This window comes from Nuphar pumila, chromosome 6 (assembly GCF_984573655.1).
Source record: "Nuphar pumila chromosome 6, dmNupPumi1.hap1.1, whole genome shotgun sequence".
Lineage (NCBI taxonomy): Eukaryota > Viridiplantae > Streptophyta > Magnoliopsida > Nymphaeales > Nymphaeaceae > Nuphar > Nuphar pumila.
The window spans coordinates 13,601,044-13,614,732 of record NC_143254.1 but is presented as its reverse complement, the minus strand read 5'-3'; the positions used below and the strand labels follow the sequence as shown (position 1 = coordinate 13,614,732).

At 37.2% G+C, this 13,689-nt stretch overlaps 1 protein-coding gene across 1 annotated transcript; it reads right to left on the bottom strand.

Annotated features, from left to right (window-relative positions):
• Positions 1 to 4,933: 4,933 nt before the first annotated feature.
• Positions 4,934 to 11,194, bottom strand: LOC149834025 (universal stress protein PHOS34-like). The gene is made up of 5 exons (XM_090009264.1): positions 11,014 to 11,194; positions 9,722 to 9,831; positions 9,295 to 9,413; positions 9,144 to 9,213; positions 4,934 to 5,005 (listed from the first exon to the last, which is right to left on the bottom strand). Exons 1-5 carry the CDS (start codon positions 11,192 to 11,194, stop codon positions 4,934 to 4,936), a joined length of 552 nt encoding a protein of 183 aa, XP_089865390.1.
• Positions 11,195 to 13,689: the final 2,495 nt, after the last annotated feature.

The following is a 13,689-nucleotide window of genomic DNA, read 5'->3' as shown; positions in this document are numbered from 1 at the left end:
TTTGTGAATTAGCACATTTTAATTTTTTTTCTTTTTGTTTGTTGCAAACAGTATCCGATTCTGATAAAAATCGGGCGATTTTGGAAGGGGATCGAATCGGGTCTGTTGCAAAGGGGCCGATCGATTTAGACCGATTTTAACAACATTGTCCCTCGTGAAACTTTGAGTCGGTTCGGTCTCAATCCAGGGAAATGACAGAAATGCTTTCCCGTCCATGTTGTCTTGTTAGGGTCCTGTGGGCAATGAAGGCAGGGGCTGCTTTGTCATTGCACTAGGGCTGCCAGTGGCTAATAAACGAGACTGTGCCGAACAGGGCGTATTCAAGTTTGGCTCGTTTACATGGAAAGTCAAGCAGGTTGCCTGATTTGTGAGAAAATCTAACCAAAACTGCAAGTTTATCTAGGGAAAACAAGAAATATAATGAAAATTGTAAAAAATAAGTGAAACTAAAAATAATTGAAATAAACTGAAATATGAATTTCAACTCCACTGCTTCTTTAATTATATATCTTCCTTTACTTATAGGAGAAGAATCCTAATTTTAGTATATTTAAACTACCATTTTTTATAAACATCAATTAAAAAACTTACTAACCATAATGAACTATCAAGTTGAATATGGATCAAGTATTTAGATTCGACATCCATTACAAAAGATCTAAATAGAAGAAGACATTTCAAAACTATAAAACGGATCCAAATGAACCCTATGGACTCTAATATGTATAGCTCCTGCTCTTGCATCACGAGTCCATAGGGTGAATTGATTGTACCTCAAACCAACACAAGCATTTGAGAGAACTATGTCCAAAGGCATCGATTTTGTTTTTCATAGTTTTTTAGTTGCAGTGAGGTATCCATGCTGGTTGAGGAGCGATCCTCCTTATCACTGCATAAATAGATCAGGTCGTATTGCATATAACTATTTATTGTATTCAATCTTCAGCAAATATCTCACTTGATGGAGATGTGTTGGCTCACTCACGCTTCCCAAGAGATGCCTAGTTTCATCCAACTATCCAAGATGGATGGATGTATGTGTGTGTGTGTGTGATAAGAAGATCGAACTAAGCTCCAGATTATCGATTATCGTTATCATCAATTATCTTTTTACAAGAATTCAAAACTCTGGTTCAGTTAAGAGTCCTGACTGTATGTGTTTACAGTTTTTCTTCTATAAATACATGTGTACCTACCATATGTAAAATCAATGGAAACTTAGTTTTTTTCTTCAATCCTCTATTTCCTCTGTTAGCCGGTTTTCTCATGGTATCAGAGCTATAGATATCTAGATAGCTCGTGTGCATCCAGGCTGATCTGTTTTCTGCATTGGTGCTCTCTGCGTCACTCGTCTTCTTCAACCGATAAACCGAAGTATGTTCTTTCAGCAGATTGGTGTTCCAATCTTGTCGTTCATGGCACTAGACAAAGGGTGTTCGAAAGATATGGTCCTCTTAGGTCAGGATACTTCTAGTCCCTTTTTATTCATCACTCCGATAATCCCAACAACATTATGGTCTCGCAACAGTTGATTGGAGATAACTATGGCACTTGGAGTAGAGCCATGATGATGGCACTTAATACAAAAAATAAAATTGGTTTTATTGACAGGTCTATTACCGAATCTAAAGAAGGAACGATTGATCATCCATCTTGGGTTTATTGTAATAACATGATATTATCCTAGATTTTAAATTCGGTAAGCAAGGATATTGCCGATAGTGTAATCTACTCCATCACTGCTTACGAGGTGTGGAGAGATCTACAGGAATGGTACACTCAAAGTTTGGCACCATAAATCTATCAGATCCAAAGTTCTATTTGTCTCCTGCAACAAAAATTATGTCAGTTACTACTTATTTTACTAAAATAAAATCTCTATGGGATGAGCTAAGTTCTTATTCTTAAGTGCCAACGTGCAAGTGTGGCTCAATGAAGGTCTTTTTTTATCAAATACAAAGAAAAAGGGTTATTCAATTCTTGATAGGGCAAAATAATTCTTATAATGCAATAAAAGGACAGATTCTCTTACTAGAACTCTTGTCCAATGTAATTAAGGCATATGCATTGGTGCTCCAAGAAGAAAAACAGTGTGAAGCCAGGTTCACAACGTCGGTTAACGGTCAATCAAGTACGGCCCTAGCTGTGCCCTATGGTAATAACTCCAGTCGAGATGTGACAACACGAGTTTAGAAATAGTCAACCAAACTGACCTATGTGTTGTCATTGCAATAGAGTCCATTACCTCAAAGAAAAGTGTTTCAAGCTGATAGGCTATCCTTCAGGTCATCGGCTATATGACCTTAATTGTAAATTGTACGTTGCCACAACTTTTGTTCTTCAGACCACTCCAACAGATACACATAGCGTTACTGGTAAGGGTGATGGGTTAAGTAATATTGCTCATGCATTCACTATGGACGAGTATCATAAAATCTTGTCACTTATAAAAAATCAGCCTACATTAGTCAACTTTGCAGGTATGACTTCTCCACTCATGATTCCCTCGAATCATATTTGGGTAATCGATTCTGGTGTCAGTCAACATATGAGAACCAAAACCCTTGATTTTTCACTATAAGAAAACCGTGGATTAGCGACGGCCTATATCCATCGCTAATCTGTCGCGACGGATTAGCAATGGATATAGGCCATCACAAATTTTTGCTTGCTAATTAGCGGAAAAACTTATCTGTCGTTAATTTCGTCGCTAATTTGTGACAGATTAGCGACGGACATTATCCGTCGCTATTTTTTCGCTAAATTTAAAAAAAAAAAATTGATCCCTGTCGGGCGGTATTCCGACAGCACTAAGTCGGACTTATACCGCACCCGACAGGCATTGCATGCACAGAACGATCGCTCTACCTCATCGCCGGACTTGTATCGTCCTCCGTGAACCGGTGCTCTCCGGCATTGCCGTCCTTTGTGAACCGGCGTCGTCGTCCTCCGTGAACCGGCGTCGTCGTCTTCCATGAACCGGTGCTCTCCGGCGTCGCCGTCCTCCATGAACCGGCACCGTCATCTTTCGTGAACCGGCGTCGCCATCATCCTCAGTGGACCGGCGTCGTCGTCCTCCGTGAATCGGCGCCGACGTCCTCCAGCGATCGCCGACCGTCCTCCGCCGTCGCCGTCCTTCGTAAACCGACGTTGTCGTCCTCCGTGAACCGGCGCCGACGTCATCCAGTGATCGCCGACCGTCCTCCGGCGTCGCTGTTTTTCGGTGTCGCCGTCCTCCGTAAATCGGCATTGTCGTCCTCCGTGAACCGGCGCTGACGTCCTCCAGCGATCGCCGACTATCCTCCGGCGTCACCGTCCTCCACTCTAATTCTGTCGCTAATTAGCGACGGATTAGCGACAGAAAAATTCCCTCACTAAATCCCTCGCTAAAATGTTTTTCTTGTATTGAGAATTAGCGACGAAATAATTGTTGTCGTTAATTCGTCGCTAATTAGCGACGGATTAGCGATGAAACAACTTTCATCGCTAATCTGTCGCTACTTAGCGACGGATTCATTAAGAAAGTTTTCTCTAGCTAATCTGTCGCTAATTTGCGACGGAAAAAATCCGTCGCAAATTTCCGTCGCTAATTAACAATTTTCTTGTAGTGTTTATAATCTGGTTTCATGCAATATACTCGTTTCATTACCTAACGGTAAACATATTCATGTGTCACATCAAGGTTCAATTTTCCTTCCTCAGGATCACATTCTATGTATTTCTTCCTTTAAAATGAATTTGCCATTAGTAAGTCAATTGACTAAATCTCTGAATTGTTCAATAACCTTCTATCCCAATTCTTGTGTTATTCAGGACATGAAGTCGAAGATGATAATTGGACAACGTGAAGAAAGAAATGGGTTATACTTCCGACAATCAAACGATAATATGCAAGCCTGACTCACTACAGGAACCGATCATGCATTGTGGCATAGGTGATTCGGGCATCCTTCATCTTCAAGAATGAAATTAGTAAAATCACAGTTGAATTTAGTCTTTGATTTTGATGAATCTCATTATTGTGACACCTGCCATAAAGCCAAACAAATTAGATTAAAGTTTTCTTTTAATGAGATTAAAACAAAAAATGCTTTTGATATGATTCATTGTGATATATGGGGACCCTATTCGAAGTCCACATTTTCCAGTGCACACTATTTTTTAAGCATTGTAGATCATTTTACAAGAACAACCTGGGTTTTTCTTATGAGACATAAGTATGAAACATTTGCTCATATAAAAGATTTTTTTAACTTATGAAGACTCAATTTTTTAAACAGATCAACACCATCCATTCCGATAATGAGTCAAAATTCTTTTCACATGAGATCCAAGACTTTTTCAAAGATAACAGTGTGATATATCAACATAGTTGTGTTTACACTTTCCAACATAATGGGGTAGTTGAACTTAAACAATGCCATCTTCTTGAAGTAGCCCGAGCTCTCCGTTTTCAATTGAATTTACTAATAAGTCTTTGGGGTGAGTATGTTCTAGCCGCAGCTTATCTTATTAATAGAACATCAACACCCAAACTTGAGAGAAAAACACCTTTTGAAAAATTGTATCATAAAAAACCCAGTTACAAACATTTACATGTCTTTGGTTCATTATGTTATGTAACTGACACCGACCAAAAAAAAAGCAAATTTGACTCGAGAGTCTGACATTGTATTTTTCTTGGCTATTCAGAAGTACAAAAGGCATATAAGGTGTATGATTTAGAAAATCATCAAAATTTTATCAATAGAGATGTGATTTTTCATGAAAATATATTTCTTTATAAATCCATTGAAGAAAAAGAGGACGTAATTGTGTTGCCTAAGCCTATAGATCATGCCGAAGATCAAGGAACCGTTATCATGTCACACCCGTTATAAGATTCAGTTACTGATGTACCAACCCATGAAACTCCAAATTTCTCTATATGGCCTTAATCAGAAGTCATGAGTCCCAATGGTACAGAACCCACATCTTCCATCAAAAGTGATCTTAGAAGATCATTCTGACCAAGAAAACTCAATACATGGTTAAAAGATTTCTATTGCTCGTTGATTTCTTCACCAAGTCTGAATACATCTTCAACACAAGGTTCTAAACTAAGTACCCGATTTTCATTGTCAATGTTTGTCTCTTTCAAAAAAAAATCAAGTAAACACTCTTCTTTTCTAGCCTTTATCGCTTCCACTCATGAACCTGGTACTTTTGAAGAAGTGGCTCAGTATAAATTTTTGCAGGATGCTATACACTCAGAAATATGTGCTTTACAAGAAAATAATACTTGAACTGTCACCACTTTACCTGACAACGTAAAACCCATCGGTTGCAAGTTGGTGTATAAAGTGAAACATAAGTTTGACGGGTCGATTGAATGGTATAAGGCGCGATTGGTCGCCAAAGGATACTCACAACAAGAGGGCCTTGACTACAATGAGACCTTTGCCCCGGTTACAAAGATGGTCACGGTAAGAACCTTACTTGCAGTTGCGGCTGCTTGCAATTGAGTACTTTGTCAGATGGATGTTCAAAATGTGTTTCTACATGGAGACTTGCATGAAGATGTTTATATGGAGATTCCACTGGGATATGCCAAACATCGGAGAATCGTGTATGCAAACTATAGAAATCTCTATATGGCTTAAAGCAGTCATCGCGGAATTGGTACCAGAAACTGTCTAATGCTCTTAAAAGTTTTGGGTTTAAACAATTTCATGCAGATCATTCACTCTATACATATAATAAGTGTCGTGTTTTTGTGTTGGTTTTGATCCACATGGATGACCTAGTCGTTACTGGCAATAATCCAGGAGAAATTGATAATTTGAAACTATATCTCTCACAGTTATTTTTACATAAAAGATTTGGGAGTCTTTAAGTACTTTTTGGGTATTGAAGTTGCACGTTCAAATAAACAAATCTATTTATCCCAACAGAAGTATGCCTTGGATATCATAACTGAGATGGGCCTTCTTGGTGCCAAACCCATCTCCTTTCCTATGGAACAAAAACATGGATTGAGTTCAGAGCAAGGGGACCCTGTGCATGATCCTCGTCACTATCACTGTCTAGTTGGACGATTGATATATTTGAGTGTTACACGACTGGACATCCAATTTGCAGTACATGTCCTGAGTCGATTCATGCAGCAACCAAGACTCTCGCACTTACAAGCCGCTCTTCGCGTAGTTTGATATTTGAAGTCACAACTTGGACAAGGAATATTGCTGCAAAGCAATAATCCTCTTCACCTTACTGCGTTTTGTGATTCAGATTGGGCAGCTTGTCCCCAGACGCGACGCTCTGTGATCGAGTATTGTATATTTTTTGGTCCTTCTCCTATCTCTAGGAAAACAAAGAAGCAAGCTACCATCTCTCATTCGTCAACCGAGTCAGAGTATCATGCCATGGTAAATGTTGTGTGTGAGATTGTATGGCTTAAATTATTATTAAGTGACTTATGTGTTGATCACACACAGTCGGTCACGATGTTCTGTGATAATTAAGCGGCTATGCATATTGCAACAAACCCGATGTTTCATGAGCACACCAAATATATAGACATTGATTGTCATGTTATGAGAGAAAAACTGGTGCAAGGCGTTATTCGGACATGTTATATTCGTAGCCAAGATCAAGTGGCTGATCTCTTTACCAAGGCCTTGGGAAAGGAAGCGTTTGTCCACCTTCTTGACAAACTCGGTGTGTGCAATCTCCATGCACCGGTTTGAGGAGGAGTGTTAAGAAGATTGAACTATCAGAACTCTAATCATATTAGAGTTCCAGAAGTTCCAAATTATCGTTCCAAAAGTTTCAGATTATCGTTATCATCAATTGTCTTTTTACAAGAACTTAGAACTCTTGTTCGGTTAAGAGTCCTGACTGTATGTGTTTACGTTTGCTCTTGTATAAATACATGTGTACCTACCACATGTAAAATCAATGAAAACTTAGTTCTTCCCTTCAATCCTCTATTTCTTCTGTTAGCTGGTTTTCTCATGTTGGACCTACAAGATCCATTTGTACTATGAGTTGGACCTGAAGATCAATTTGGCGCTCTGGTTTTATGTTTCCAATCCCAACAGAGTCAACAGCTTGGCGGTGACTTGGATTTTTTAGCAATACCAAAGGTCCATATCCAGTCAAGGAGCTCCACATCCAATGAAGTTATGATTTGATTAGTAGAATTTGGAGCTATGTTCAGCTCCGAATAAAACACATAATCTGCAGTTCCAAACAAAGTATATACCTTAACAAAACGAGCTGCTCATGGTTTGGCTCTTACTTGACTCACAAATAATTCATTCAAACTCCTAAAATAGGTTCATCAAGTTTCTTTATTTATTTATTTATTTATTTATTTATTTATTTAGTGTGTGTGTGTGTGTGTGTGAAGAATAAAAACCTACAAAATGGGCGTGGTGCTAAATGAAACTTGCTATTGGATTTTTAGTGTTTTTTTTTTCAAAAGTTTAACCCCATAGATGTATTTAGCATGATTGATTTATTAAAAAATGATACTCAGATCGTGCATTTTGAATGAAAAATAATAATATTTTGAGCCTAAAAAATTTATGAAAATTATCGATCATTAATTTGTAAAACCTTATAAAAACGCGTGCATTCAAATCAATCTCTCCAAGAAGTGATTCCTAAAAAAACAAACATATAGATCACATATGTAGGGTCAGGATTTAAAAAAATGCCAAAAATACATTTGCATGTTTCATTTAGCATCGTGCCCATTTTGTAGGTTTCTGTCTTTTTCTCTCTCTCTTTATATATATATATATATATATATATATATATATATATATATATATATATATATATATATATATATATATATATAGGTCACTAGAATATGTTAACTAAAATTTGAACTAGGCATTTCTGACACTTTTTTGCAAATCCAACCCAGCAAATAACGTTATTCATTTGTTAAGAATCGATTGTTGGATCATGTATTTCCAATGAAAATTGTGATTTTGAATGATTGAATATTTACGAAAATGGTTGATTTTCAAGCTTTAAAAGATCCTGCTTATACATTATAATTGGATGATTCTGATTCTATAAAACCAAACATCTAAATTACATCTGTTCAATAACATTTAAAAAATAAATAAAACCCCATAAAAATCTCAATTCATACTTCAATTCACATATTTTCAGTTAACAGATTCTGGTGGCCCATATTTCCAAAGTCCGATTGTACATCCTAGGTCAACTGCTTTTTCAGTCTTTTGATGAAATATATGAGAGAGATCATTTTTCAGTGGTTGGATCATACTGATGTGTCCAATATGGTTATTTTGCAATAACCAGCCCCTGGATCGTGTTCTTTCAATGAAACACATAATTTTTTAATGCTTAAAATTTGAAAATTTATGTCCTTTATTTTAAACATTATAAAACCTTGCTTACATGTCAAAATTAGAAGATCCAAACGAAATGTCAGCCCCACTGAATGAACCATGTAGAGTATTACATCACCAAATCAGATTTTCAGAAAAATTGAAAAACAACTATGAAAATAAGCATGTACGTCCTGTTTAGTAAGGATCAGGTTTTGAATCATCAGATTTCAATACATAAATAATTTTTTTCTGCCATTCAAAAATCCATGATCGCAAATGCGTTAAAACTTTTGTGATTTCCCGTGAGTTTGATTTCTTCATTCTCATGGGTAGAATATCCAGTATCCAAAATAAAATGGAAAAGGTCGACTTTACTCATCTGGTAGGGCCACTCTTGAACATCATCAAGCTGAAGGAACATTACAAGTTGAACTGAAAACCCATAGACGTGTGTGTCTTTGTTGTAAGGCTGAAGCAGGGCATACTCCCTGGTGCTCAAGGACCCGGTTCTTTACACCAATGAGCTCACTAGTGAGTGAGTAGTTTCTCAAGTTATCATAGAAGAAAAGTAAAACGCATATACCGACATATAACATTTATAATTTGCAAAGTTGTTCCTTAATAGCATCTGAGTATTGGTTGTATAAGCTGTTTACATACATGACTAGGTATACACAAGATGGTATTTCCAATTTCCAGATTGGTCTCATGACAGCACTCGTGTGTAATTCCATGCATTCAGAAAAACATACATAGCTTTTAATTTTCGCATAATATTGGGGGTACATTCTTGACTATCATGATTGGACAGGCTGCATTGTTGACAACATAATGGCTAACACTACCCAATAGCACCCTGTAAAGGAGGAAAGAAACGCTTCATAAGCTTTCATGCATCCCATCTCGTACATATTAATAAGTAATAAAATTTTCATACCTCATTATTATTCCGAGCCCTCGGCTGCCAATAACCAGGCAATGAAGTGGAATCTTCTCGACTGCTTCACATATTTTCTCCCGGGAATCTCCCCAGTATATTTTTGCAACTGCTACAAACTGTCAACATGGCCATGTAATTATTGTGAGCAGTCTGATAAGTGCCGGCGTTTTTTTTTTTTCAAAAAATATGAGAAATTGTCTGTTTGATACTGTCCAATAGGAACCACATGAATTAATATTTTTTGTTTTTCTAATTTTTGTAATTTACTTTATGTTTCTTCATTGTGAAATATAATTAAAAATTGGTTCTTTAATTTTAAATTAAATTGCCATTTTCCATAAAACACAAGAAAAATAAAAAGTTTCAAAATTTCACGAAATTTTGGCTGCCAATAGTCATAGAGAGAGAGAGAGAGAGAGATGACCTGTTTTTTTCCTGCAGCAGAATTGAGGATATCAATTGTTTCTATGTCTGGTTGGACTCCATATTTCCTCTTAACTTCTGGATTAGAGAACTCACTCAAAGGAATAAAAGCTATAGAACAAGAAAATGAATAAGTATCAAAGAAAATAATTCTGAAATTTCATTAGCAGTAGTCCATCTGTTCAGAAATTTATTCTAGAGAATCAACCATCCGCTTTCAAAGGCTCAAGTATTTAAGTTTAATAATTCATTACTACAAAGAGTAAACAGTTAAGCAATGTACTCTTTAAGGATAACCTGTGTATGTGCTGCTTTTTGGCTATTCAAGGGGGAAAAAAGAATAGGTAGTTGAAAGTGTAGGGAAGAGCAATCCTTTCATATCGTCAATGGAATCCTATAAAAAAAAGGATGCCTAACTTTTCAACCATTTCACAAACAACCGAATAACTTGTTTGGTTTATACATTTAAGCACTTAAAAAATTTTAGTTTTGCAATAAAGACATGCCTGGCCTATCTTCATGCAGTAGACTAAACTGCTCCTTTATTTCAACTACAATGGAGGATTCAGTCATGTATTTTCTTATGAAAGTAGTTCATTAGGCAGTAGAACAGAAAACTGAGGTGGTTATCTGTAAATACGTGATGAATTACCGGCTATTTGTAAGGTGGGTATCCGGAAAGTAGGGCTCGTTAACTACGCTTTCCACTTTCTAATGATGAACTCTCTGTCTGATTATGAATTGCCTTCAATTAACTGCAATCAGCAGCAGTTTGCTACCATGAGCTCAAACAACAAAAGTGCAAGCTGGGCTGAGGTACGTTTAACAAATTGATACTGCAAAAATGAGGCCTGGGTCAACTCACCGGATCTGTAATTTGAGCATCAACCATGGAGAGTACACCTAGCTTCCAACTTTGCAGCAAAGGATGCACTCCGCCGGTTTCGAACCATGGTCATCTCATGTCAAATGACAAACCACACTCGCCCATAAACTAGAAAGGTAGAGCTCTGCAGGCAAGATGGTATCCTTTTGATCACCTCTATGACATCTCACCAACTCAAAAAGAATAAAAAGTGACAGTAGAGGATGATTTTGGATGGTTGGCCAATAACTACAACACAGTTTTTTCAAGCACCATGCATCACTCAAATGGTAAAATACATGAAATTTTCATGCACGGGTGCTCCACACCCACCGTATCACACAAGGAAAAGAAAGCCAAACCAACAGGCATGCATGCTTGAAATCAATGAATTGGGGAGGTAGCTATAGAAGGAATAGATCGGTTACGTGATCCAGTGGGTTCCCAGAGCTGCATCTCTCCTTGCTCATAGAGGAAGCTTGCTTGAACATGGACAAGGATGAGGTGGTCTCCTTCCCTCACTAAGTTTTCACACGCCCACCTTAGTGCTGCTTTACTCCCCGCTGATAAATCCACTGCCACGCCTATCTTCCTCGAACCCATCTCCATATGGGAGAGGTAAGATTTTGGTGTTCTTGGAAGAGAGAGAAATCAGAATAGAGGGTTTTATTTTTTAGCAGGGAGAAGAGAGCTTTTCCTTCATGAGAATGACGCAGACAAGCGGCTACGTGGTATATTTTTGTGGGTTGAGATGCCACGTTTAGCGTTCAAGTCCATGAGGCAAAATTTTGCACGCCCATAGATTTTTAGGTTGCAGATCGCACCGGCACAAACAGGTCATGCTTAACCCGATCTGTAACCAATTTTTGAATAGTTAATCGGCTTGTTTCCAAATACTGAACTGATTCGGATTTCAAATTGAGTCTTAGATCTGGTTATTGTTTGAGTTCTTGTGGTACTCGGCCCACTGAAAAACGGGCAAAAATATGTGAAAGTGAAGAAAAAGAGGTTGGGTTAAACCGAATTACAACACAAAACTAACCATGTTACTTGATTTTTTATTAGGATCTAACTATATCCAGCCACGTGTTTTGAATCTGTCCCAGATCCAGCTGTAAGGTATCTAAATTTAACCTAAATTTTTGAGGATTTTTTTTAAAGGCAACAGGAATATTCAAATTTAAATAAGGTAAACATTTCAGGTGCGTCACAGGAATCTTCAAAGCAATTACCATTCATTTCATTACTAATAACCATTTGAAACAAAAGATCAGAGTTTGAAATAGCTAAATAACATAAATAAATTTTGACATTTCGAGAACACAATAGATGATATATCTTGTTCTGCACACCTCATAGACCCATCTTTCTTCTTTACGAAAAGAACTGGTGCTCCCCATACAGGTAATGTCATCATATCTTCAAAGCGAACACTACGGCTGCCAACTAAAGATTCATGAGCTGACAAGTTGGTTTGGTTCTGTTTGACACTTCATTAAAAATCCAACCCGATAGCATCAGTACCCATACACAAGCTGGTAGACTACTATAGGGGTGTGTTTGAGACGATATAATAAATTAATCTCGACAATAAAAAATGTTGTAGTAAAAATAACTACAACCGACGATATAATCTCGTCGCTCTTATCTCATCGGTTATATGAATAGAACCACACGAAAGATGGTCAAGATTAAATATTGACGATGATATTATCATCACTTTTCAAATACGATGATAAATATTCATCTCTAATTTTCCTTTATATTTTTCAAAGTATAGACGACGATAATTATCATCACATATATTCTTATTTTTTATGCTAATTATTGTCACAATAAATGTTATTATTTATAATTTAATAATGATGATAATTATTGTTGTCTATAAGCTAACATTAGATTATAAATGATCAGTATAATTACAATGATCATTATCATTGTCAATATACCAATTATTTGTAATCTATAGATGACGATAATTATAGTCGCCCACACTGTAACATCAACAACAACAACAACAACTACGCCTTCATCCCAAAACAATTGGGGTCAGCGATATGAACCAAAAAAGAAATTCATTTTGGGTCTTCCACATGAATCCTTTTCCTCCAATCATTTCTATCCAACGCCATGTCCTCGGTGAGGTTCAAAGCATTCATATCCTTTCCTATCATCTCCATCCAAGTCTTCCTAGGCCTACCCCGACCTCTTTTAACTAATATATTTTCCCATTTCTCCAACCTTCTAACTGGAGCATCATTAGGCCATCGCCGAATATGTCCAAACCACCGTAAACGATTCTCTCGCATCTTATTTTCAATGGGTGCAACACCTACCTTCTTACGTATCTCTTCGTTCCGAATCTTATCTTTTATTGTATTTCCACACATCCATCTAAGCATCCGCATCTCAGCTACACTCATTTTTTGAATATGATGTCTCTTGGCAGCCCAACATTCCGTACCATAAAGTAAAGCGGGTCTAATAGTCGTCCTATAAAACTTTTCCTTCAACCGCAATGGCATTCTACGATCGCACAGCACTCCAGTAGCACTTTTCCATTTCATCCACCCAACCTTTATCCTATGATTTACATCTCCATCAATTTCTCCATACTTATGAATGATGGATCCCAAATATTTGAAATAATCATTCACCGGTATATCTTGCTCACCAAGCTTCACTACACTCCCATCACTACTTCGTTGCTTACTAAACCGACATTCCATATATTCAGTCTTACTCTTACTCAACTTAAAACCTCTAGCTTCCAATGTTTGTCTCCATAATTCTAACTTAGCATTAACCCCAGCTCTAGACTCATCAATCAAAACAATATCATCAGCAAACAACATACACCACGGTACATTTTCTTGAATTGATCTCGTAAGCTCATCCATCACTATCGCAAATAGGAAAGGGCTTAAAGCAGATCCTTGATGTAACCCAACCGTTATCGGAAAATTGGTTGTCACCCCTCCACAAGTGCGGACATTGGTTACTACTCCTTCATACATATCTTTAATTATACTAATGTACTTGAGAGAAACACCTTTCTTCATCATTGTCCACCAGAGAACGTCCCTAGGTACTCTATCGTATGC